At 39.3% G+C, this 27,750-nt stretch overlaps 2 protein-coding genes and 1 pseudogene across 2 annotated transcripts in view; 1 reads left to right on the top strand and 2 right to left on the bottom strand.

Annotated features, from left to right (window-relative positions):
* Positions 1–18,033, bottom strand: part of LOC104440294 (probable caffeoyl-CoA O-methyltransferase At4g26220) — a 73,271-nt gene extending 55,238 nt beyond the window's left edge. The window contains 1 exon segment of the mRNA XM_039309904.1: positions 17,965–18,033. Coding sequence (XP_039165838.1) covers positions 17,965–18,033 — 69 coding nt within the window.
* Positions 18,034–18,636: 603 nt separating this feature from the next.
* LOC104440293 lies at positions 18,637–21,196 on the bottom strand (annotated as a pseudogene).
* Positions 21,197–21,655: 459 nt separating this feature from the next.
* On the top strand, positions 21,656–27,503 carry LOC104438177 (xaa-Pro dipeptidase). The gene is made up of 8 exons (XM_039308302.1): positions 21,656–21,909; positions 22,026–22,075; positions 22,901–22,961; positions 24,209–24,304; positions 24,386–24,535; positions 24,714–24,845; positions 26,354–26,481; positions 27,338–27,503. Exons 1-8 carry the CDS (start codon positions 21,733–21,735, stop codon positions 27,486–27,488), a joined length of 945 nt encoding a protein of 314 aa, XP_039164236.1. The 5' UTR covers positions 21,656–21,732; the 3' UTR covers positions 27,489–27,503.
* The last annotated feature ends 247 nt before the right edge of the window (positions 27,504–27,750 follow it).

Genomic DNA, 27,750 nt, shown 5'->3' with positions numbered 1-27,750 from the left:
ATCCTGGAAAAGCAATCTCCTCATGCACCGGGTAAGATGACGCCTTAATACTTGCCAAAACTCGGGGTTCACACCTATCTCACTCACTCCCGATAAGTAACTACGGGTATCTTCTTATCTATCTTAGTATGTGTAATGTTATATTGCTCATTTTCTGCATAGGACACTAGGTCCTAAATATCATATAATCTATTGCATATGTATAGACAAAATTTAGGTATCAGGTTTGTCTATGAATACAACCTCTGCGAGCTCACCTTCAAAGAGGGGCAGCTATTGCACCTAAATTTTGATTAGGTTTTTTAATTAGGCCTTAGTCTCTTTTAATCTTTGTTTTTCCTTCGGATAATAATAAGTAATAAAACAACAAAATAATAAAAAAAAACAAGAAAAACAAAAAATTGGCAGCCCATCGGGCTAGGCCTTCGCGCCCGCCCCCTCCTTTTCTCTCCCCCGCATGGGCCCTTATGGCCCATCCTCCTTCTCCTCCACCCGGCCCTCTCTCTTTTCTTCTTCTTCCTTCTTCCCTCTTCTTCCCCCTCTCGCCACTGCAACTCATGCGCGCGAAGGAGCCTATGGCCGAGGAGTGTAGGCCGACGTCGGCCGGAAGAGACAGATCTCAAGCGCCATCATTGGTTTCCTTCAATGCCGAGCATGCGTTGTTGGAGGAGCTCAGATGGGACGCCGGTTGGGCCGCGGGAGTCCGGTCGGCAAGCCAAAGACCGGTGGCCGAGTCCCTCCGTCGACCGGACCTCTTCGCCTATAAATAGGAGGGCACAACTTCCGTCGAAGGGCATCACAAGCTTGGAGATCTTCCCACCGAGAGACTTCGGGAGGAATCGAAGAGCGAGCGAGAGAGAACTCGAGTTGTGAGCTCGGCCCACCCTCCACCGAGACTTCGGGAAGGCCGACGGTGAGCAACCGAGGAGGTCGGATCTGGCTGAGTGAGAGAATCGAGGCCGAGAAGCTCAGGCCAAGATCTATGCCATGGATCCGGGTTCGTCTTCTTGTTGTTCCCCCGAACTCCGTTGTCGTGACCGATCCGCCGATGCCACGCCGGATCCAAGAGTCGAAAGCTGCCGCCGCCGCCCTGTCGTTATCACCACCACCATTTGCCGCTGCCCAGTATTCGCCACCTCCGGTTGCATAGCCATTGTCGTCCCCCTCTCTCGAAACCCGTCCATCTCCGGATCTCGACCTTAGAGAATCAAGGTCTTCGTCGCGTCTCCTACCGCCGCGCCATGAGCCCCATCGTCGATCTAGTTGAGTGGCCAACTGCCGTCTTCGCCGTAGCCGTAGCCGCCGTAGCCGTCGTTGCCACCGTCGCCACCGTCACCGCCGCACACCTCGCCTTCCCCTCTCCGTGCTGCAATCGAGAACCCTAGGGTTCTCGATTTTCAGTCGCGACCTCGGGTCGGCGGGTCGGACCGGGCCACGAGTCGAGTAGGGTTTCTCCTTGTTTTGGGGGGCGGCCGAAACCGGGTCAGGAGTTGGGTCGGACCGGGTAAGGTTTCGCTAGGAACCGGGTTGTCGGGCCGGGTCGGGCGTCCCCAAACGCCCGGCCACGGCGTCGTTTTTTATAACCCGTCTATGTTTTGGGGGCACGGGTTGGACCCAATCCGCGAATCCGGCCCGAGTCGGCTTTATTTTATATTATATAATATTTTAATAAGAAAATCAAAAAAATAATTTATTTTCCAAAAATATTAAAAAATGTTTTAATTTCAGAAAATCGAAAAATAATAAAAAAATTATAAAAATATTTTACTTTCCGAAAAATAAAAAAAATAAAAAATATTCCATATTTTCCAAAAAATGCCAAAAATCCAAAAAAGCCAAAAATTCATGAAAAAGCCAAAAAATTCAGAAAAAGCCGAAAATACTTGTATTTTTCCAATAATACCAAAAAAATCCCAAAAAATCCCTTTTGTGTCCAAAAAATTAGAAAAGACTCAAAAAAATATTTTTCCTCCCAAAAATGCATGAAAAATCTCTCGAACATCCAAAAAACCTCGGGATTTAAACAAGATTAGGTGCGAAAGGGCATTAGTGATTAACTAGTGTAATCAAGTCCCCGATCCTAATTTCTCTTATTGCGCAGGAGCGAGTATTTCTCCCGATACTTCGCTTGGGTTTCTAATCGACCCACCCCAAACCGATTAGTGGCGACTTCGTTTTAAAATTAATTTACAGGTTAAAAATTTAGACTATTAAAGTCATGAATTGGGGGATTTGGGAGAGTCCGGGCATAACTAATTTCAGCCAAGCCATTAGCCTCCTTAGGCGCCCGCCCCTGACGTGGGCGCCGAAAAAAAAGAGGTCGCGACACTATGCATTGTATAAAACCCGACGAGTTGCGGGTTTTCTTTCTTTCCCAATTGTTTTCTCTTTTATATTTTTTTAGAATTGCATGATAAGGTTTAACTACTTTTCTTGATTGTTTACTTCATGTCTTGCAATTTCATTTTCATTGATTGTTTTCCTTTCATTTCTTAGGAATAGAATAGAATAGAATGAAAATAATCCACCACGCATGTTCACTTAGTCTAGAAATAACGATCCTGAAAATGTAAAAAGAGACGCATGGACATGTTAGGAAAAACACAACATACTGTTTAGGTATCGAAGGGGCGCTAATAGTTATACTAGCGTAACCCAAGTCCCCGGATCTAGATATTTGGTTGCGTAGGAATCGAGAGAACTCTCCCGACCCTCGATTGGGTTTTCTAGCCAACCCCCAAAGAATGAGGCTAGTGGCGACTCCTGTATATTCTTAGGTTGTTAAACGCCTAGATCACATAAATAAACCTACTGTCGCGCGAAGTACGAGCTTGGGAGAGCTTGCGATCTTGTGAGGGAACTCTCGTGATCAAATATCCCTAAACTCGACCTTTCCCACCTTGGACTTTTCGAGGGCGGCGAGATCGGGTCGCGACACCTTACTACTGGTGCGTAAGTTTCATCATAGTCTATCCCTTCTTCTTGCGTATATCCTTTGGCCACGAGTCTTGCTTTGTTCCTTACTACTTTTCCTTTCTCGTTCATCTTATTTCTGAAAACCCATTTAGCTCCAATGATAGATTTGCCTTTTGGTTTAGAAGTCAATTCCCAGACATCATTGATATCGAATTGCCTGAGTTCTTTTTGCATAACTTCAATCCAGTTTTCATCAGTTAAAGCTTCTTCTATGCTCTTGGGTTCTATTTCATAAATAAGAGCCATAGCACTAGACTCTTCACGCCTTTTGGATCTTGTGCGAATTCCTTCATTAATATCACCAATAATGAGTTCTTTGGAATGACTAGACTTGTGCTTCCAGTTGCTGGTCAATTTGTCAGATTGTTGATCTTTTTCTTCATTTGATTCTTCAATGATCATTTGTTGTTGGTCTTCTGAAGTTTGAGCTGCTTCTGGAGATTTAGAATTTGTAAAGTCTTGAGCAGGTTCAAATTCTTCAAGTTGAGACTGAATCGATTGATTTTGTATAGAGTCTTGAAATTTGACATTCATTGATTCCTCCACAGATTGAGTCTTTTGTTGAATACTCTATAAGCTTTGCTGGTGGTTGAATATCCAAGGAAGATGACTTCGTTTGATTTTTCTTCAAACTTACTAACTCGATCATTTGCATTTTTCAATATAAAACATTTGCATCCAAACACATGAAAATATGAAACAATTAGCTTCTTTCCTTTGAATAACTCATAGGGATTTTTCTCCAAAATAGGTCTTAAGAAAACTCTATTAATAATATAGCAAGTTGTAGAAACTGCTTCAGCCCAAAAACGAGATGAAATGTTACTTTCAATTAAAAAGAGTTCTAGCCATTTCCTGCAGTGATCTATTCTTCCTTTCCACAACTCCATTCTACTCTAGAGTATATGATGAGGAGAATACATGCTGAAAACCAAATTCATCACAGAATTTAGCAAAGTCTTGATTTTCAAATTCACATCCATGGTCTGTTCGTATACTTGAAATAACATACCATTTCTCATTTTGGACTTTCTTAGCAAATTTTATAAAATAAGAAAAAAATTTAGACTTACTTGCCAGGAAATATACCCAAGTAAATCGTGAATAATCATCCACAATTACTAGGCAATATTTCTTACCTCCAATTCTCTGAGTTCTGGTTTGTCCAAATAGATCCATATGCAAGAGCTGCAGTACACCATTAGTGGACACTTGATTAATTAATTTGAATGAATTTCTTACATGTTTTCCCAATACGCATGGTGTGCATAGATTAGACTTTTGGTATGTCAGTTTGGATAATCCACGAACAAGCTTATTTGCTGAGATTTTAGCTATTTGCTTCATGTTGATGTGCCCAAGTTTTCTGTGCCATAGATTCGCTTCCTCTTGAATTGAGATTAGACATTGGGATTTTTCTAGTTTGATATCCAAGAGATAGATATTCCCATGTCTTCGACCCGTGAATGTCTGAAAGGACTCTTTACTAGTTCCCCGACGCGCGGACCCCTGGTGCGCTAACTTTGGCCAAGGGACACTTAAGTGCCATAACTTACGAAAGGTATACTTAAGTGCCAAAATCGGAGTAAAAGGGATCACTTGAGTGCCAATCCGGCGAAAATCCGGCCAAAATGTGACGTGGCACTTTTCCGCGAACGGAGCTCAAAATAACGCCGTTTTCACACGACGTGGCAAAAAAAAGTAATTAAATTAAATTTATTTAAAATATTTAAAATAATAATTTTAAAATTAAATTTAGTTAAAATATTTTAAATTAATAATTTTGAAATTAAATTTAGTTGAAATATTAAAAAATTAATAATTTAAAATTAAAAAAAAAAAAGTTGGGAGGCTCTATCGGCCGCCGCCGCCCCCGCGCCGCCACCGCCAGGAAGGGCCGGCGACGGCGGGCGAGGGTCGGCCCGGGTCGCGGGCCACGGCCGAGGGCGCGACCCCGGCCGACCGGCGGCGAGGGCTCGAGCCCTCGCCCCAGGATCGGGTGAGGGTCGCGGCCCTCGCCCGGATCCGGCGAGTGTCGGCGGCCCTTGGCCCGGCCCGAGGCGAGGGCCGCGAGCCCTCGCCACGAATCTGGGAGGGTCGTGGCCCTTGCCCGGATCCGGCGAGGTCGGCGGCCCTCGCCGGCGGGCCAAGGGCCGCGGCCCACGGGGTCGCCCGGCGGGTGGCGGCCCTTGGCTGGCCGGGCGAGGGCCGCCGACCCTCGCCGGATCTGGCAAGGGCCGCGAGCCCTCGCCATAGATCCGGCGAGGGCTCACGAGCCCTCGCCGCCGGTCGGCCATGGTCGCCGACCCACAGCCGGGCCCGCGACCCGGCCGGCCCTCCCCGCGATCGCCGGCCCTTCCGGCGGCGGCGGGCGGCGGAGGGCGGGCCGAGCGATCCTCGGCGCCTCCCCCACCTTTTTTTTTAATTATTAATTTTTTAATATTTCAACTAAATTTAATTTTAAAATTATTATTTTTAAATATTTCAACTAAATTTAATTTTTAAATTATTATTTTTAAATATTTTAACTAAATTTAATTTTAAAATTAATTTTTAATTTTTTTTTTACCACGTCGCCAAAAACGACGCTGTTTTGGCCATGTCGTGCAAAACGACGTCGTTTTGGCGCGCTTCGCGGAAAACGCCACGTTGGCGTTTTGGCCGGATTTTGGCGGAGTGGCACTCAAGTGATCCATTTTTCTTCGAATGTGGCACTTAAGTGTACCTTTCGTAAGTTATGGCACTTAAGTGTCCCTTTGGCCAAAATTATGGCACTTGAAGTGTTCTTTTGCCCTAGTTCCTGAACATATTCCTTCTTGAAAGTTGATTTTGAAACCTGTGTTGCACAGTTGACTGATACTCAACAAGCTGTAGTTGAGTCCTTCCACTAAGGAAACATTACTGATCGTGAGACTTCCAATCTTTACGGTTCCGTATCCCACAATTTTGCCTTTGCTATTTCCTCCAAAAGAAACTTTTCCACCATTAACTTGCACAAGCTTTATGAAGCAATTTGAGTCTCCTGTCATATATCTCAAGCATCCACAATTCAAGTACCATTTATCATTTTTCTTGATAGTAACCTACATTTAAGAAAGAAACTCAAGCTTTCTTTGGTACTCATACTTTCTTGGGTCCAATGGTGTTAGTGCAACATATGGTATTTGCCCAAACCCTCTTAACAGGTTTCCAAACCATATGACATTCTTTCTCAAAATGATCTGAGCTATTACACTTAGAACATTTAAGAGCACTGCAGCCTACAGGTTTTACAAAAACTTTTTGGAAATGATTTTTATAAGAAAATCTTTTGTAGGTCTTTATTTAATTCTTTCCTTCACCTTAGGAAAATCAATTAGAGGAATGGTTTCAGCAGTCATTCCCAAACCTGATTTGTTGAAGTAAGGTCTTTGCGCTAAAGAATCTTTTCCAATTTCTCAGATCCTATAGAAAACCTTTTAGAAATACTTGAGATATCATTTTCCAAAAATGCATTTTCTTTTGAAAGATTGTCTGCATTTTCTTTCAAAGTAATAACGCTTTTATCTAAACTTTCGACCTTTTCTTTCCAAACAATCTCTCGTTGCTTTAGTGCAGAATTTTCCCTTTTAAGTTTGGAAATCATCTTAAGAGAGGTTTTGAGACTAAGACACAATTCATCAATATATTTTGAGACTTTAGTAGAAATTTTTAAATTACTTACCTCGATTTCACTATCTGAATCTAAGACTGTCTCAGAGTCTAAATCTGAGTTTGATTGTGCCATGAGACAAATATTAGCGTAATCATCATCACTTTCCTCACATTCGATATCACTCCAAGTTTCTGCTTTAAGTACTTTTCAATATTTCTCAACTTTTCCTTTATTTCTCTTCAACGGGGGACAGTTGGGTCTGATGTGTCCATTTTTCTTGCATTCAAAGCAGATTACATTCTTGTTGGATTCATCATCCTCAGCTGATTTATTTTGTAACTTTTGAGAACTTTGTTTCTTCGGATTGAATTTTCTTCCCTTTCTATTTAGTTTTCTGAATCTTCTTATCATGAGAGCAAGCTCTTCATCATCCATATCGTCTTCAGAATCTGTGACATCAGAATCATCATTAGATTTTAATGCAATGGATTTCTTACCTTTGGGATCTTCATCTTCGTTGATTTGCTCCACTTTATAAGACTGAAGAGTGCCAACCAATTCATCAACAGAGTGGCATGATTCTTTGTGTCTCCCTTATTGAGATCTTTATGTGATTCCAATATTTTGAAAGTCCATGTAGTAACTTGTTAACTTTCATGGGTCCAGAGATTGGTTGACCTTGATACTCAAGACCATTCACAATTTCTATAAAATGACTAAACATATCAGTGATAGATTCTCCTGGTTTCATCTTGAATGCTTTATATTGACCAAACAGAATATTGATTCTGGTTTCTTTCATTCGATCCGTTCCTTGATAGGTGATATGTAATCTATCCCAGACTTCTTTAGCTGTTTCACAAGAAGATATTCTGTTATATTCAGTAGGAAATAATGCACAATATAAGGAATAAATTTCTTTTGCATCAAGAGCTTGTCTCTTGGTTATCTCTTCTTGAGTCATTTCACTGGACTCAACAGCTTCTTTTCCTCTTTCTGAGACTATTGCAGCTTTAAGAATGATTCCTCTGTCTATCACGTCTCATTCCAGATGCTCTTTTGATCTTAGAAGTGCCTTCATCTTATTTTTCCATATGTTGTATTCATTTCCATCAAAATAAGGCGGTCTGGTATCGCTTTGCCCTTCAACTAGACCTGGAGCCAATATACTAGCCATGGATCGTTAACTCTGAAGTAAAAACACTTCAACTTAAATGAGTACACAAGCTCTGATACCAATTGTGGAAGCTAGTACGAGCACCTAGAGGGGGTGAATAGGTGCGAAAACAAATTTTGCAGAGTAAAGTATATAATTTTGCTTTTAAACCAACGCTACTTAACAATAGATTATGAAAAGGAAATTAGACTTTAATAATCAAATAGAGTTACGATCAAAGTAAAGGAGATTAGAGAAGAGAATAAGAACACAAGGTTTATAGTGGTTTGGCTTAATCCAAGCCTACGTCCACTCTTCCGCACTGATAGCCCACCGTCTGGATTTCACTACGAATCAAAAAAGTTGTTACAATATAGTTCTTCCTTGATTTCACAGAGATTTTACTACACTTCCTCAAGGTCTCACAAAAGTATAAACTCTCTTTTGAATACAAATTTTCGCTCAACAATTGAATTGACAAAGAATAAGGAGCTTTAGACTTTGGAATTTCTCTATCGTGCACACACTTGAATAACTGGAACGTTTTCCTTATATACTCTTTCATGCCATCACACTCGTAGGCACTTACCAAAGGAGTTCTTCCAATTTACCCGTTGGACAGAATCAATTGGGGAGATTTTGAGTTATTTAAGGAATATGACGATAGCCCACCAATCCTGCTCGCCCATACAATCAGGATCTAGGTTTCCATAAGTAGAACCTTCCAAATATACTTCACCAATCAACAAATCCAAAATGCCTGAATCAATCTCAAGATGAATAATGGATTCCGAGATGCTATATCCAACAAAGAGGTCTTCTTTAGTCGATAGAATCAAATCCTTAAAGAAATACTTAATTATGGATAAGTCTTCTTCGACGATCTAGAAATTGTCAATAAGGATATACTTTAAATCTTGAGTTTGGTGGTCCGGTGGTCTTTAGATTTTGGTGAAAGAGTATGCAAGTCTTCAGACTAGACTAATGAAAAGGTTTTGTCAGCTTCAAAATACGCAATGAAGTTTTCTCTAACAAATTACACTCTATAGACACTATTGTAACATCCACTCACTATGCAATTTTGATGTCGGAGTCTTTTGTTGCATTAATTATGTCGTCATATACAATTCTCCCATCATAATTCCTTATCGAAAAGAAGTCTCCATTTTTCTTTGTTGTCTCTAATTGCATGCTATTCGTTGAAGTTGAAATGAGAAGCGAGGCCTAAGAACTAGATGATAAATGAGTGTTATAGATAAATGAGATTATCCAAGTATATACATTAAAAAATGTCTAGTTCAACAAGAGCCACCATTTCGGTTGAACAAGATCAAAATTTTCTGGTGGACCATATAACATTCTCCAGTCCCACCCAAAGGTTAAATCCCAATTATTTTAAGCAACCTTTTATGTTTTTGAAATTGGTTATTATTGCTTCGAGGACATTGTAATTGTTGAGTAATTAAACATCTGTTGTTCCTTCTAATCATCCATTAATCCATTCATAAACCCTATTTTAATTATTTCATTTAAAGACACAAAAGACTGCTGAGAAATTGCAAGGAATTGCAATGAAAAAGACTATATGCTGAAATTTTGTGGTCTCTAGAACAAGAAAACTCGAGTAAAAAACAATATCCGACATACTTTGCTTAAGTTCGATTTTGGTGGCAAAACCTATTTACAATTTTTCTATTCCACCCATAGTATCTGTTAAGAGTCTTCTCTCATTTGATTTCTTTGAACCCCATGTGATCATAGTCTAAGGAGATCACAAAGAGTGCATGTGGCATCGAGCAAAGAATGTTGAATAGGATTTACTATGGATGGTTTGCAATAGCATCTCTGAGCACCATTAAAATCTCTACTTCTCTGGGGTACACACTAGTTGTCAACACTAGGGGGTGAGCAACCTAGAACCTAAAGATCGGCCAATAGGAACCTGTCAAGTTTCAGGTTTCAAGTTATGCAAGGTACATTCCACATTCCAAAAATTAGAAAACATGTTTCGACGAGTAGGTTCCAAGTTTTGGGTCAGTGAAACCTAGAACCTAGAATCTCGAATAAGTTTTTGTGGTTTTTTTATTTTCTATGTCTTCACGCAATCCTGTGGTATTTCATGGTGTACAATGATGAGTGTATAATTTGAAACCACTAATCCTATGACATCCTGAAATTCGACCCCATCTCGAATATATGGAATGCTTATTTCGTCGACGCGCCTATGGTCATTTTACTCTAAGCATGCCACTCACGAGTTAACTAATCTATTAGATGAGGTCATTATAAACGCAACAGACTAGAAAATTCGATTGGAAATCGATCGCTCAACCGTAATAATCGGCAATGGTCGATACGACACCGTTATAATCGAATTATGATCAGATATAAGTCAATTCAACGGAAACACGTAATTGAATTGCGGGTGATTCCGCATGATTGCGAAATTTGCGTCGAATGACACTAACCCGATTTTTTGTCAATTTTATACTGGGGACACGTAATTGAAATCTTGCAATTTTTACGACAACCGAACATTGTCTACGAGTCGGAGATGCACAAACGTGGATCGAAAATTATCGACCACGGGTCAGATGCGCTAAAATTCCTAAAAGCTACCCGATAGGTTAGGTCGTATAAAAGTCACGTTTGGTCAATTTTAACCACGAAATTGAAATTCAATTTCAGGAATCGGACGTTCGAGCATGTCACGATTCATTTTTAGGACGTCGTCTCATCTTTCGGAGAAATTTCGTCGAGTCCGGAATTTTGCGGAAAAATCGATTTCAGACAAAAAAAGAAAATAAAGGTGAAATTCGGATTGGAGGAGGTGTGGGCTATTTTGCTACCCAAAAAGGTTTTTGGTTGTGAAGAAATAGAGGAAAATGGCCATTGAATGGCCACTTGACTTCTATGCATGAAGACTTTGGAGGCAATGGTAATGAGTGGCTTGATATTTATCAAGGCTCCCCATTGGCCTTCCCCTTGACCTTCTTGTTCTCTCCCTTTCTCTCTCCAATTCCCTCTCTTTCTCTCCAAATTCACCCCCATACGTGAACCCCTCAACCGACCAACTTGCTTCTACCCATTTTCCCTTCTGCTTCTCTTCTTATTTTCTTCCTTCACCTTTCTTCATCTCCTTTCCCTGCTGCCGACCCCCACTCCTTCCATTTCCTCTCCACTTAGTTCTTCATTTCCCTTGGTTTGTGCTGTTGTATCATCCACCGTTGGCGCCCAACTTCACACCAACTCACCGCCTCACGCCTCCCTCCATCTCACGCACAACCACACCAACTCAACCTCAGCCCACAGAACCGCCTAGCCTTGGCCGAGATTTGCTGAGCTAATTTCAGCCTCGATCGAGCCTCCGTTGAGACATGATAGTCTCGGGTTCTCACTGCCATCGCGTTGCCGTTGCCGTAAGCCCACCGCCATTGAATTCCGATGAATTAACTCCCTAATCCTTTATTAGATTGTTAATTGCACTTAGGGGGTTAGATTAGTGTTAATTAGCATGATTAGATTAGTGTTAAGTTGGATTAGCTTAACTTCGAATCTATTTACTAGATGCTCGCCGTTTGCTATTTTCGGGGATTAAAATGTACTACGATTTTAAGATTGCTTCCTTTTTAAAAAATGTTCTAAACATTTTCAGTTATGACGTATATTTTACTCAAGATTTTATGGATTTAAAAGAATAGAATTTTAGCTTCGTTATAGGCAAAGCAGAATCTCAATTGGTGTTGGAATTAATGACCTTTTGGTGTTTAAAGGATTTTTATTAACTCTTAGGATTCAATTTTCGAAAAAGTTCATTCATAAAAGTTTTTCATCACATCATGTAGTTTAACAAAGTCAAATTTTAGATCAAACGGACAAGTTTTGGATCTCGAACCAAACTAATTTTGGAAAACAGAATTTCTGGATACGGATACAGTTTTGGTAACGGTTTGGGTGATTTACTACTCTTATTCTAGATAGATTTGGGTCAATGTGTCTCATGAAAAATATTCGTCTAAGTGTCTTTTATAATAGATTCAAATTTGAAAATTTTATGAACTCGTTTGGTTAGGTTTTCGGAATTAATTGTAGAGACACGTAAGTGGACCCGGTTGTTGCCAATTGGCGACGGTTGTGGTTTTGTAGTTGTTCTGGGTATCTCGCTTGTTGGGAAATGAATATGGTGTGATTTGGTTGATGTTTGGCATGCTGAGAACTCATGCATGATATTATGAGGACGGTTGTTCTATGATGATTGTTTATTATGATTGCAAGAGATGGCCTTTGGACATTTAAATAGAAAGAAAATTTAGGTGTCGGGTTTGGACACCTAAACTTATTTGCTCGATAAAACAATGAGGTTTTAAATTAGCTGTGTGCAAAGTTTGACGGATTAATTTTGAGTACGTAAGTACCTACGAATTTATTTTGAAAAGTTTTGAACAAAAGAAAATGGTGAACCCACCCCATGGTGGCCGAGTTGGTGGAATCGCACGTTGGCCACACACAAGGCCGAGGTTCAATTCCCCAACTCGTCATAATGCATGACTAAAGTGGGGAGCCATGGGAGGTGGGTCCTTGCGCTAGCACCCCCCGTGGTTTACGTGTAGCTACTGTCGACAGCGAGGCGGTTTCACGATCATATAAAAAAAAAAAAAGGTGCAAGGTTTATTGCTTAAAAAGGGATTTTGGTGTTGTGTGGAATGCTGTCTAGGCGAAGGATGCTAGACGTTGCCGTTCACGAATGAATTTTGGAACAAAACTCCTATGTGGATTGCCGTCTAGGCGGGGGTTCTAGACAATGCCGTGCCCGACGGGGCAGGACAATGCCCGATTACGCTGGATGACCGCCGATTTTCGAGTTGGCCATGGCCAATGGGTCGTAATAACTGGAACATGCCTGAGTGGTTGTGATAGCTACGCCTGATTATGGGACAAAATTATATGACACAGTATGAGACATGTCATAATGATTTGGCCTTATAATCGGGACCCATGTGAATGTTTGAAGAGTGAAACGTGTGTTCCGATTATTAAATTACGCTTGTTGCATTGATAATAGCATATGTGATGAGCTAATGTGCAGGTACGCGTCGATGTGAGGTGAGTTTTGTATGGTGCGTGTTTAGGACCGCCTTCGAGGCAAATTTGCATCCTAATCGGGGTTTAGGGTTTTGACTCGCTGGAATTTTATCTCACCTCGTCGTAGGCTAACCTTTTTTAAGGCCGTAGCATGGAGATCTGCTGAGTGCAGATGTGGTGGGCGCGAGATGTAACACCTTTTAGCTGGCCCTGCCATTAGCGAAGTTTAGGGTGACCCTGATCCCTGAGGTTTTTGAAAAGGGTCAATAGGAAGTGGCCGTAGAAAGGCCTGTAAATCATTAAACTCCCTAGGGACAACAATGGTTGAATAAATAAGTTGTTTTTGGCAACTTTTGTGGCGTGTTTTTACTATCCCTGTTTCTGATGATTGACTGGGTGTTGTATTTAATTTGCTTTCGCATGTGCTTAATTGAAAAAAAAAAGAAAAAGAAAGGGTCGACGATGCGTCCTAGGAAGTCGCATTTTTAATCGACCGACGAGAGATGTTTACTTACTTAATGTTTTATGTCTTTTTAGTCTAAATATAAGTTATAATTAGTGAATTGTAACAGCAAGTGGTAGTTATTAAAGTGACAATTCACTGCAATCATTCAATATAAAGATAGAAACTAGGTAGATCTTGGAATCTATGACAAGGTAGGTTTCAGGGTATGCAAAGTAGGTTTCAAGTTCCTAAAAATGATGAATATGTTTTATCGGATAAGTTTCAGGTTTTAGGTAGAATTTGTACAAAATTTAGAACTACTTATCCCTAGTTAGCACATGCCACCATGACAGTACAATAACTTAGACAACTCTCAAACTATTATAGCATCTTCATTCAACAGAAGAAATTGGTGCAAACAATGAAGAAAGAAAGAGAATTTACATTGTATAGTTCATAACTCTGCAACAACAACCCTGGTGGACCATTTGATACTACTTTCTCAGCGTGTTCCACCTCTGCAAAGCCATTAAATCAATCAAATCCACATAATTTTAGATAAGAAAATGCGAAAGATAGAATTGTATAATGAAGAGTACATGGGCTATTTATACCCTTTACAAGAAGGAACAAGATATTATCACAATCTGAAGTGATTAGGCGAATCAACATAGATAACTAGATATATCTTGCAACAGTAGATGAGAAAAACCATGTAGCTTCGGTACTACATTAAAATGCGGGCAGGAATGTGTTCCGCTTCATTCTCGCTGTGAAGCGACTTTTCCTCCATTAAAATGGGGGGCAGGACCTTGAGTGAAGCTAAAGATTTCCTCCATGTCTTAAGGGTTTCTATGGAACCCCAGAAAGATTGTTGTGAAAGAAAATAGCAGGAAGACGGAGATCAGAGAACTTTACCTTCTACTTGGGAGAAAAAGTTGCCAAAATCACAATCCAACCAAGGAACACTTCCTGAAATTTTAAGTGGCAAAAATGGGCATTTATATGAGTAATGCTGTGTCTCCAACGATTGTCTTGTTTGCTAAATTATGTGAGGTCATGCTTGTTCTTTTGATTGACATTTTGCTGTTATAGTTGATTTCTAGGTGCTGTTTTATTCCAGATGGTAAATGTGAGAGTGGCTGTTCTCCATACTATCATCATGGCATTACCACAAAACTAGCCATGCATAAGGTATGTAGAAGAAGGAGAGGAGTCAAATGGGAGAGGTCAAGATTAGCCGCCGATGGAACAGAAAAATTATCAGTACAAATGAATTTTCCAATTTCCAAGAAACCAAAGTATTTATAGTATGTCAAGAAAAATGAATTGATCTCTATGAGTATATATAATATAAAAAGCATCGTCTCAAGAGACTCGACAGCAACAGTGGATAGATTGAGCATGAAAAAAAGTGATCTCATGCTTATCAAAATTAAGGGTAAAAGAACACTTCAAGTGCCTTAACTTTCTTGCGAAGGGACACTTAAGTCCATAACTTACGAAAGGTACACTTAAGTCCAAAATCGGAGTAAAATGGATCGGCTTGAGTGCCAATCCGGTCAAAATCCGGTCAAAATGCGACGTGTCAATTTTCCTACGAAACAAGTGCGAAACGGCGTCGTTTTAATGCTGATGTGGCCAAAAATTTAATAAAAAATTAATTTAAAACTAAATTTATTTAAATATTTATAAAATATTAAAAATATTTAAATTTTTAAATTTTTAAAAATTTCAAAAATTTCAAAAAACTAAAAATATTAAAAAAATGTAAAAAATTTAAAAATTTAAAAATTTAAAAAAATTTTAGAAAATTTTGTAAAAATTCTATAAAAATTTATAAAATTCTATAAAAATTTATAAAATATTTAAAAATTAAAAAGAAATTAAAAAGAAATTAAAATTTAAAAAAATAAAAAAAAAAATTCAAAATTTTAGAAAATTTAAAAAAATTTAAAAATTTTAGAAAATTAATTAATTTTAATTTAAAAATAAAATTATTTTAAAAATTTTTAAAAAAAATTTTAAAATTAAAAACATTTGCAAAATTAAAAAAGTTACAAAAAAATAATTTTTTAAAAAAAAAAAGAAAAGGGTGCCGGTTGAGGGCTGAAATTTTTTGTAAATTTTTTAAATTTTTGTAAATTTCGTAAGTTTTTTAAATTTTTTTGTAACTTTCTAAAATTGTTTGTAAATTTTTGAATTTTTGTAAATTTTTTGAATTTTTTGTAAATTTTTTAAATTTTATGTAAATTTTGTAAATTTTATGTAAATTTTGTAAATTTTTTTATAAATTTTGTAAATTTTTGTAACTTTCTAAAAAATTTTGCAAATTTTTAAAATTTTTAAAATTTTAATTATTTTTTCTAAATTTTTTAAATTTTATGTACATTTTGTAAATTTTTTTGTAATTTTTTGTAATTTTTTTGTAACTTTCTAAATTTTTTTGTAAATTTTTTAAATTTTTAGTAATTTTTTAATTTTTTTGTAAATTTGTAAATTTTTTGTAATTTTGTAATTCTTTTTTTAATGTTTAAAGTTTCTAAATTTTTTAAAAATGTTTTAAATAAATTTATTTTTAATTTAATTTAAATAATTTTATATTATTATAAAATTCGAATGATGTCAAAACGACGTCGTTTTGGCCGAATTCGAGCGGCTATTTCTCAGGGGGAGACACATCGGCGAGAAATATTAATATTTTAATGCCACGTATGATTTCCGACGCCAACTTCGCCGGAGATGGCACTTAGGTGTCCCACTTTTCTTAAAATGTGGCACTTAGGTGTACGTTTAAATAGTTATGTGACTTAAGTGTCTCTTTTACCCAGTTATGGCGACTCAAAATCCGCACGTCCAAAATTAAGAGATATAATTGAGTCTCACTTTTAGTTTTGTCAAATCTCTCACTTCGAAACGGCAGTCGAGAATATCAATTTGATTTCGTACCCAAAATGTCCAGGATCGCATACTTTCTATTGATCCGCAATGTCAGTTTTACCACGTTACCTTGAAAGGCAATCATCGTCAGCAATCCAATGTTGACTGTCACCAAGCTTACCTCCCTCCCCGGATAAGCGGCCCGCAAAATTATATCTATAAATTATTATATATTTCTATTTAGTCAAAAAGGTTTATTGTTGGTGAAACGTTATGGAAAAGTCGTAAGAGAGTCGAGCAAGTATCTCTCTAAGGTATGGATCGTCACACGACTCATTAGCAGGTCTCATGCACAGACTCACACTCAACAATTTTTCCAGCACCTGCGTCGACTGTAGATGAATGTTTCAGTCCTACAGTTCCTTCGATAAGCTCCAGTCTCTCTCTCTCTCTCTCTCTCTCACGCGCACACACACACACATCCATCACCGAACATGTATCCGAGTGCTCATGTCGAGACTTTGTCTATATGCAGCGTCTGATGTGAAGTTCGATTAGATCTCCAGAGAAGAACCGCAGCAGGTCGCCCAAAACAACGGGACCATACACTCACCCACCATCGCCCAGTGCAACCTGAGGTATATTGACCCGAGGATTGCCCACCATCATCTTATTGCACTTGATCGTGTCCTTCCACGCAAACTCCCTCGTCAGGTCGACAGAGGACAGGCCGGACAAGGTGACAGTGCTGGCCCAGAGAGTGTTGTCATACATGATCGTGCCCCCGGCCCTCACCAGCCTCAGCAGCCTCTCATGATAGTTCTTCAGGTTAGCCCCGTAGGCATTGACGAATGCAAAGTCGAAGCTGTTTTCATTTTCTTGCTGACACGAAAAGATAAGCCGGATAAGATTGTCGAGAGTCGACCAAGCTCAGAAGACATCATCTTTATTGCACAAGTGCAAATGAGGATTACTTTACTAGAAAAGTTACACTCACGTTTTCCAGTAATTTATCCAGGATGGGCAAAGCTTGCGATCCGACGAAGTTGATCTTGTGTTCAATGTTGGCCTTCTTGATAAATGGCAATCCGATCCCGTATGCTTCTCAGTCTACATCGATCGCTATGATCTGCGGTGGAAACATTTGAGTAATGTGCAGATTAATTCTAGCTTGACAAATAAACTTCCAAATTTTTTCCTATTGTCAAATGAGAGAGACGGCAGACCTTGCCATCTTGCGGGATCGTGAGAGCCGTGAGGAGAAGAGAGTATCCAGTGAAGACGCGACCTCTATAGTCTTCTTCGCGTTCAATAGCTTCAGGGGCAGCGCGATGAACTGACCTGTCTGGCGCAGTCACAGAGTAGGACCTGTTCAGTAAGATTCCCACCATCACTGTACATACAAACTTAAAGACACTCTGGTTTTAAGTATATGGAAAGCAGCTTTCGGTCATAGAATTATGCCATATTTACTCAATTTATCATCATTGTGACATGAATGTCCGGCTCCGAAAGGGAGTAATGAACATGGTCATACCCTCTAAGTCGAAGCAGAATCATTTTGAGTAATGAGTATGGAATAGAATTACTGTGGATGGTTTGCAATGGCATCTCTGAGCTCCTTCAGAATCTCCGCTTCTCCTGGGGTAGACACTAGTCGTCAGTACATACTGCCATGACAATTCAACAACTTAAAACATTCTCAAACCGTTACAGCAACTTCATTCAACAAAGATAATACTGCAAACAGAACAAATCAAAAAGTTGGGGGGGAAGAGAGAGAGACTCTACATTGTATAGTTCATCACTCTGCAACAACCCTGATGGACCCTGGGAGACTACTTTCACAGTTGGTTCCATCTCTGCATAGCCACTAGATCAATCAGAAATGCTGGTAAAGCATATGCAAAAGAGAAAATTGTCTAATTCCTGTATGTTTTGTAATGAAGAGTACATGAGGTACTCATAGGCATTACAAGACGACTCTATTGATTATTGCACAATCGTTTGCTGATGGATATAGCGAGGTGATATTCCCAGCTTGGTTGTGAAGAAACGTTTTCAGATTGGGCTCTGCTCCTTTGTCCAAATCAAACTATCTGAACCATAATCATCAATTACTATGCCTAAGAACTAGTGGAACCGCCATTTTTCGCAACACTTTATCCTGTAAGGAAAGCAGAGCAGAAGATATAGATGCTGAAGACTTGTCGTCATCCATGCATCAAATGGAACGATCAATCAGAATTATTCCTAACAGAGAGACTAGGTAGTGTAGACTGAAGAAGTTGACAGGAACGGTCTTTTAGTGAGTGAACAATCGTTTGAAGTTCATTGAAATTATTCAAAAGGTCATAACACAACAGACTCACAGTCTGTATTAGAAACTATTGTGTTCCAATCTCAAAAGATTGAGGGACAAGTGCTTATGTTGATGTGTGCCATAAATTTGATAAAAAGGCATCAATAGATGCGCCTGCGGATCGTCATCCCATCACCCAGCGCAACTTGAGATATATTGACCTGAGGAACGCCCACTATCATCTTGTCAAACTCGATCATGTCCTTCCACACAATTTGCCTCATTGGGTGAGCGGAGGATGGGTCGGCCAAGGCCACGGTGCCTCCCTAAAGAGTGTTGTCATACATGATCACACCTCCAACCCAAACCAGCCTCAGCAGCCTCTCGTGATAGTTCTTCAGGTTTGCCCGGTCAGCATCGACAAAGGCAAAGTCGAAGCTGCTTTCATTTTCTTGCTGATACGCAAAAGAGAAGCCGGATCAGATTGTTGAGAGTCTAACAAGCTCAGAAGATGTCATTTTCATTGCACGAGTTCAAATGAGGATTACTTTACTAGAAAAGTTACACTCACGTCTTCTAGTAATTTGTCGAGGACAGACGAAGCTTGCAATTCGACAAAGTCGATCTTGTGTTTGACATTGGCCTTCTTGATAAACAGCAATCTGATCTCATATGCTTCTCAGTCTACATCGATCACTATGATCTGCAGTGGAAAAATTGTGCAGATTAATTCTAGCTTGACAAATAGACTTGCAAATTTTTTTCTTTTCACAAGTGAGAGATGGCAGACCTAGCCATCTTGCGGAATCGTGAGAGCCATGAGGAGGAGAGAGTATCTGGCGAAGACGCTGCCTCTATGGTCTTCTTCGCATTCAATAACTTCAGGAGCAGCGCAATGAACTGACCCCCGTCCGGCGCAGTCGCAAAGTAAGACCCGTTCAGTAAGATTCCCACCAACACTGAACATACAAACTTAAAGAAACTCTCTGGTTTTAAGTATGTGGACAACGGCTTTCGGTCATTGAATTCTATGGTTATGCCGGATTTACTCAATTTATCATCATCGTGACATGAATGCCCGCGTTCAAAAGTGAGTAATGAACATGTTCCTACACTCTTAAGTCGAAGTGGAATCATTCTGAAGTCATAGTCAGACGAAATCAATGAAAATGGATGTGGGATTGAGTAATGAGTATGGAATAGAATTTACTGTGGATGGTTTGCAATAGCATCTCTGAGCTCCTTCAGAATCTCTGCTTCTCAGGGGTACACGCTAGTCGTCAGTACATACTGCCATGACAAAACAACTTAGAACATTCTCAAACTGTTACAGCAACTTCATTCAACAGAAGAAATCGCTGCAAACAGAAAAAACATAAAAAAAGAGAGAGACTTTATATTGTATGGTTCATCACTCTGCCACAACCCTGATGGACCCTCGGAGACTAGTATCGCAGTTGGTTCCATCTCTGCAAAGCCACTAGATCAATCAAACACAAAGATAAAATAATGTGCCAAAGAGAAAAATTGTGTAATTTATGCATGTTTTATAATGAAGAGTATATGAGGTACTGACAGGCACTACAAAATAATTATATCGATCATTGCACAACCAGGGAAATACACAATTCGAGAGATATCGGCACCGTCCTAAGAGATGCAGAAGATCCCCTAGATATCTCTAACCTCCACAACCATTTAAGGCTAAGAAATGCTGCATTCTTTCCTCACTATGCAGCAGCAGATGAGAAAAACTTTATAGTTTGGGTGCTAAAGCAGAATGCAGGTGAAAGGAAAGCGTTCTGCTTCATTTTCAGTGTGCAGCGGCAGAAACTTGAGTGAACCAAAGATGACCTCCATGTCTCGACCCTTGAGGGATTTCATGGAACCCCACAAAGATTGCTATGAGAGAAAATAGCAGCAAAAGATAGAGCGAGACAGCGAACTTCATACCTTGTACTCTGGAGAAAGAATTGCCCAGATCACAATCTAACTTGGGAAAGCTTCTGCAGTTCCATGGGAAACATGGGCATCGTATAAATACAGTTCTCTTCCAAGATATTGCCAAAGCAGGCTTATCCTGCGTCATCCGGGTGTTGTTCTGTCAGCTGAATAATATCATGTCATAGTCAATATGTTTGACCGGCTCTGCGGCTGCGGTGAGAACAAGATTTCATTCGAACACCGCGAAAAAAGAACTGATTCTCTTCCAGATAAACATAAGATTTCCATCATGCTTGGCATTGATCCAGACATTTTTAGTGCTTGTTCTCGACCGATGCAGGTGTTGGAATGCGATGATTGTCGTTCTCATTCCTCTCTCTCCCCATGTAGTCACTAGAGACGTTTGGTCAGAGGACTCCCTCGTATAACATGAAGTTGAGTACGATAATGTGAGACTAAGGCTCCACATGAAAACGTTTATGTTCCTCTAGATTTCTGTTCTTTTGTTCTTTGGAACATAAAAAAGAACAGAAATTCCCATAATAGAAAGTTAGCACGGGAATAAATTTGGAGTAGAAACGAAAAAAAAAGAAGTTAGTTCTTGTTTCCGGAACAATTTCTAGAAATAAGCTAATTTTTTTTTTCTTTTTTTTTTCTCTCTTGCCATGGCCACCTCTAATTGCCCGGAGCCATCGCCGACTGCTCGCCGCTGCTGTTGCCGCCACCTCTGCCTCCACCGTCATTGTCGCCGCCGCCGCTTCCACCTCCAGCCGTCATTGCTTTCCGCCGACGACGAGTAGCGGTCGACGTCCGTGAGCAAAATAAAAACAAATAAATATTAAAAAGAAACGGTTGCGTTACCAAACGCATTTTTATTTTTTTCTATTTCAAAAGTAGAAAATTTTGTGTAGTTATTAAACTGGTTCTTTTACTTAAAAATTGTTCTTTGAAATAGAAATAGAAAAAGAACCATTTCTGAAAAAAAATACTTTCTCAAACCAAAAAAACGTTGTCATGCTCGCCTTGAATCTTTCAGAATCCTCTATGTATTATCACTATGGCAAGACTAGAGAACCTTTCGGATGGTAAATGTGAGGGTTAAAAAAAGGCCAAAGTCGGCTCGCTTCCAGATGCGCGATCGAATCCTCGAACGTCGTCGTTGTTACTTCGTCCTTTCTCGTGCATATTCCATCTTAAAAAACTGTCGCGTCCCGCTTATAAATTCCCTTTTTCCGTCAATAAACATTTTTCGGCCATCTATTTTTCCGGGCACTCTCGGCCGGGCTGCGATCGCGACAAAGCCGCTCCCTCCGATGGCGCCGCCCTCCGCCGCCGCGCCGCCGGCGCCGTCGCCGTCGCCGTCGTCCTCCCTATCGCCTCCTCCGGTTCCGATGGAGCTCCACGTCCGGAACCGCGACAAGCTCCTGAAGTCGCTCCGCCAGAGCCTCCGCGACGCGGGCCGCCCGCTCCACGGCTTCGTCTTCCTTCAGGTTTCGACTGTCGAATCCCTCCCGCGCGCGCGTACTGAATCTCTGATATCTGCGGTGCTACTTTTTTTTCTGAGATCTCGGTTCTTTTGTTGTGCTTATGATCCGATCGTGGGAAGGGAGGGGAGGAGCAGGCGCGCCACGACACCGATCACACCGAGCTCTTCAGGTGCGTTGTTGTATCTGCGATTCGGTTCGGATAGGAGGTAACCATGCGCGTGCGTGTATATGAGTTCTGGTGAATTTGCTGGTGAAATGAGGGAGGCAAACTGCAACTGTGAAATACACTAGTCTTTGGTGTGACATGATGCTGTTTTGAAGCTTAATTCAGTTTATTACAAAGGCATGGTAGGTGTCTCGGCTTCTCAGCAGGTCGCGAAACGCTGCAATTTTAGGAAAATTTTGTTGTGTTGGTTGGTGTATGGTTTGATTTTTGTGCCTATTGCAAATAAAATCTATATGCCAGCCTTGCTTGATTCACGGCATGATATGGCGCACATGATTTACTACAGAATGCTCATATTTACTTTTGGCCAATGATGGGATATCAAATTAAGTTGCATGGTAATGGAAACAGTTTAACTAGGATCCAATGTGAGGAAAAACGAAGCATAAGAAGAGATCGTGGATTTGGTCATCTTTTGCCACTCTTCCCATCACTCATAGTTTTCCTGTTAATTGCGAGAAACTATGCAGAAGTTAGCCTTAGTTGATTCCTGTGTTGTACATTGAAACGTTATAGATTCTTTTTTTATGCACTTGTTTGGGTGGCACGCGTTTAAAAGTTATTTGGCAAAGAGTACCTTTTTTTCTCAGTCAGACTCTTTTCTTTAAATGCTAGTCCATTTGTTATTTATTGCTTGACTTTGTGTCTGTCATCTCACTGTTCTCTAAATTTGATTAGAAATGGTCTTTTAGGTTCAATAAGCACCATAGCATTTGATGTTGTGAATCATGATTGTTTAACCTGATTGGTGGCTGAATTGATTTTCAGGCAGGAGAGCTATTTTGCTTATTTATTTGGAGTAATAGAGCCTGGATTTTTTGGAGCTATTGTGAGTTCCTTGATTTTTTGAACAATCCTTTTCCTTTTATGTTGATGGAATGGAAATTATGTTATTTGTTTCTATTATTGCCTTCTTGATTGTCAGTTGCTTGTTAGTTCACAAATAAATCATACGCCAGCTAGATGCCACAATGTACCTAATTGATAATGTGAAAATGCTACCTGTTCCTTTTCTGTTGCACTTGCTGGAGAACTTATAAACACCGATTGACTTGAACCAGAAAATCGTCTGTGCATACATATGAGAGGTTAGGACATACAAACTAATGGCCTTTAAGTATTTCTCAAGTAGATGTAATCTAATGGAGTATGAGTTAGGAGGATTGGAGAAGTTTAAATAGGACCTTGACTCGGGATTCACTGTAATAGGGTATAATGATGTCTAAGGATCGTTGTAGCCAACATCGATAAGTGGAAAAATGCTTAATTGTAGTTCTCTTATTCTATGTACAAATATCATCAGGCATGCATTTGTCATGGCTTACGGAGTTTTACTTACAGGGTTTTATCGCCTTGTTTGGGTGAGTCGAATGCAACCTCACGACAGCTAGTCTTTATTTATTTAGTTATGATCATGAATGCAACATGGATCAATGGCAATTGCTTTACCTTTAGAATACTTACTAGTATGATTACTTTTCCATTTGACTCTTGAGAATGGATGTTGGGCTGTATACCTCATGGAGTCCTCTTTGTCCAATCTGTTTCATAAGATGAGAGCTTGATTCTGGTTTCTGTATGAATATCTTGCTAGTCTGGAAGACACTCATTAGTGGTTGAATTATATACATAGTCATGTTGGTGATCAATTCATTACACCACTGTCTTGTTTTTGCAGCAATACATTGAAGAGCAATGATTTGGTTCAAAATGTGATGATTGGCCTCGTTTTAGTCTTTCTGATGCATGACCTTCATCAATACTACACTCTATAATTGTTCTATTTTCACCTGTTATTCTCTTTGTATCTACAGATATATGTTTTATCTCTCTCTCTCTCTCTCTCTCTCTCTCATTTTCAAGCTTTTCGGTTTGGTGGTGCTTGCTTACTTCTGTAAAGTACTGATTTCTGATATGAGCACAATTCTTCATTGTCTGCATGCTTGTCTTCACACGGTCCATGCACTTTGTTCTTAGCCAGTGGAATATCAGGATTGATAGTTGTTTCAATGTGCTGCTGGAGAAAAATGACCCATAAAGACTTTGGTTTGATGTTAATCACGAATTCTTTTGAAGGATATCACGAGTGGAAACTCTCTGCTTTTTGTGCCTCGGCTACCCTCAGAGTATGCTGTTTGGCTGGGAGAAATAAAGCCTCTGTCATTCTTTGAGGTGACTGCCTGATCTGCCTGTCCACTTGTTAATGTAAATCAGGAATGATTTGGCTAATGGCTTACATTTTCTGCTGTGTAGGAAAAATACATGGTCAACAAGGTGTTTTATACAGATGATATTGTAAAGGTTCTCCAAGAGCAGTTCCAAGGACAGGGAAAACCTCTATTGTTTCTCTTGCATGGGCTTAACACTGATAGTAACAATTTTGCAAAACCAGCTGAGTTTGAGGTTATTTCCTCTTCTGTTTTCTTTGCTTCTTCAAAACTAGTTTCTGGTTACAATTGCATTTATTATGTCCAGCAGCATAATGGTGTTCCTAGTCTCTGTGTAGCATTGTTATAAGTCTTGCTCATTCTCATTTTCATTGATTTATCAACTTTTGGACATTCCTTTGACTTCTTGTTAGGGAGTGGAAAACTTCGCAACGGACTTGACTACCCTACATCCTATTTTGACCGAATGTCGTGTTACAAAGTCCGATCTGGAGCTTGCTGTAATTCAGTTTGCCAATGATATAAGCTCTGAAGCTCATGTTGAGGTAATTGGTTGTCAAACAATTTGATGTTTTCTACATGAAATCCTCCAATCATCCTAGAGTGATTTATCTTTTGGATAAGTATATGAAATTATTCATTTATAGTAGATGAACATATGGGCATATTATAACACATTGGCAACCTACTGCAGTGGATTAAGGAGAGGAAAAAACAATGCTTAAGAAACTCTGTTTTTGCTTGTTTTGATTGTGCTTTACTGTCACTTACCTTCTCTCGTATATTTTGGTCCAACATTATGCATGATCAAATTACTACTGACAATTTAGTGGACTTTTACATGTATACATTTATCAGCCAAGACAAAACATGTATATGTCTAAAGAGATGTATGCACTTGAGACCACTTGGGAACGTTCATTTATGAAGAATGATGATGGGATAATTCAGTTGGTCGACATTGTTACAAAATTGATTATTTCTGAATATCTATCTCTTTTTGAATGTATAGCAATGTACTAAATGCATCCTGTAGAGATCTCATGAACAGTGCCAACAGCTTATCTAGCCAAATATAAGTAGAGGAGGTATTGTCACTTTGTTGTATATTTCTTTGCATGTCTGCATAATGAAGAATTTGTGAAACATAAATATTGCATGGTTTTTGGCGCAAGACGATGATATCTGCCTTCAAAAAAAAAAAAAAAGACTTGTCTAGCATTCTCACAATTTTGGGAGCAACTTTAATCACAAATGCTATCAACTCAAACGTCGAGGTTGGAAATGCAATAATCTGTTTCTTCTTTATTTGAGTTTTATGGAGCATTTCCTCCTATCTTTAGCTCGTTGAGTCATCTTCATTTAGGCCCCATTTGGTAACCATTATATTTCTCTATTTTTCTGTTCTTTTGTTCTCTGGAACAAAAAAAGAACATAAATTTGTTTGGTAACATTAGTTGATTTTTATATCTCGAAATAGATTAGTGGCTAAGGAATAGATTTGGAACAGAAACAAAAATTTACTTCTTTATTCTTGGGAACAAGTTTTGAAACAAGTTTTGGAAATTTTTTTTTTCTTTTTTCATTTTCTTCTTCTTCCTCCTCGTCTAGCTGGTTGCTGGGCCTCGGGGGAGCCTTGCCAAGGGCCAATGAGGTTGCTGGCGCGTCTCTGGCCGGTTGCCGGCCAACACTAAGGCCTGACAACCGGCTAGAGGAGGAAGAAGAAGGAGAAAGAAAAATACAATTCAAAAAAATTAGAAAAATCTCAGAAAATTATTAAAAAATAAAAAAAAAAATTCTACGTCAAAAAAATAAAAATAATAAATTGAGAGTTATACCAAATGCATTCTTGTTTTTTTTTTTTCTATTCCAAGAAAAGCAATTTGGTATAGTTATCAAATGTGTTCTTTGGCTCGGTGGGAAATAGAAATGTTAAGAATTATTTCTAAATAGAAATTGTTCCCATGAATAGGAAATGTTATCAAATGCACCCTTAGTCTATTATGTGTTTTTCTTTCTGTGACTTAGCTGCGTCTGTTCTTCTTTTGTTCAGGTAATGAGGAAGATTAGGGTTGGCATGAAAGAGTACCAACTAGAGAGCATCTTTCTTCATCACACATATATGTACGGTGGGTGCCGCCACGGCTCATACACGTGTATTTGTGCCACTGGTGGAAACAGGTGAGATTTAGGATACAAAAAGTTAGTTTGGTTCTTCTGGCTTGTGCATGTGAAAGATCTGGTGTGTGAATTGAAGAACCTCAAATTCCTTAAAGGAATTTTCACAATAATTTGAATATTACAGGAAGCAAACTGGGAAAAAAATGCTGAAAGGAATTGGGTTCCCATTTTCTGGGGGGCTAATTTGACTTTCCAACCAGTTTAACTCATTTCTAGGGGACAACAAATAAGAGAGAAAACGGTTCCACACCCCCGCCCCCCCTCCTTCCAAAAAAAGCACAACAAAACCCAAGGGTGGATATTATAGGGTGTTCTTATTAGTAAAGATAATTGAATGAGTTATTGGCACGTAAATAGTGCTGACTTGAGTTGATTGGTTTGCTCACTGCATTTGTGGAATTGAATTTTTCTGACAATTGTAGACTTATATTCCTATATTGATCATTATTTTAGTTACTGGATTTTCGGAGGATTCTTCAATAGATAAAATTTCTTTCCCATGTAATTTCCCTGTGTTGAACAGTTTTGTCTCTTCGAATACAGAGGGTTCTACAGTGTGAGTGGCATCTTTGATAATGAAGTATATTTCCAAGACCTGCTGATGTTATTTCAATTTTTGAATTACTGCTGATTTACTCATTCTCTCTATGGCATGCTACTGATATTTTGATAGTCTGCGTCTCTGGAATAGAGAGAGTATAACTTGAGCAACAGATTAGTTTTTTTTTTTTTTTTTTTTGGTTGTTGTTGTTGTTGTTGTTGCTGTTGTTGTTGTGTATTTCCTTTTTTTCTGTGATTAGACTGCTCATAATCTTGCCAGTGTGAAGTAACAATAATTTTTTTCTATGTGTTTTAGTGCTGTTCTTCACTATGGGCATGCAGCTGCTCCAAATGACCGGGTAAGTTTTAAGCCTCCATCTCCTGAAATTGTTAAATTTCGTTACTTGGGGCAAAATGCCTGGCCTAAAGTAGGCATTGCTCTAGGCAGAGGATGTTCACTTAGGTAAAGTAGCATGCATTCATGCGAATGCACATGCAAAGTAAGCTTAGGCTAGCATGGTTTCTTGATATAAACTTGGCTTTTGGGAAAGGAAAAGATGAGTAAGAATCGTAAAATCATTCTGCAGCTGATTTATGCTATTGTGGACTAAGTAGAATAAACTTTTGTAGAAAACTTGTCAATATGTTGGAATCTTGATCTGTTGCCATTAAATGAAACTCACCAGTGCTTCCAGATGTAAATCTGCCCATATAACTGCACTTGGTCTG

Source organism: Eucalyptus grandis, chromosome 3 (assembly GCF_016545825.1).
Source record: "Eucalyptus grandis isolate ANBG69807.140 chromosome 3, ASM1654582v1, whole genome shotgun sequence".
Classification (NCBI taxonomy): domain Eukaryota; kingdom Viridiplantae; phylum Streptophyta; class Magnoliopsida; order Myrtales; family Myrtaceae; genus Eucalyptus; species Eucalyptus grandis.
This window is presented reverse-complemented; position numbering and strand designations above follow the sequence as displayed.

What these genes read in the sequence shown, in the direction of transcription:
- LOC104438177 (XM_039308302.1), top strand. Translation starts at nt 21,733, where the DNA reads ATGGCGCCGCCCTCCGCCGCCGCGCCGCCGGCGCCGTCGCCGTCGCCG. An exon ending in GATCACACCGAGCTCTTCAG is followed by an intron (nt 22,076 to 22,900) that starts GTGCGTTGTTGT and finishes ATTGATTTTCAG; the next exon opens with GCAGGAGAGCTATTTTGCTT. An exon ending in GCTCTGAAGCTCATGTTGAG is followed by an intron (nt 24,846 to 26,353) that starts GTAATTGGTTGT and finishes TCTTTTGTTCAG; the next exon opens with GTAATGAGGAAGATTAGGGT.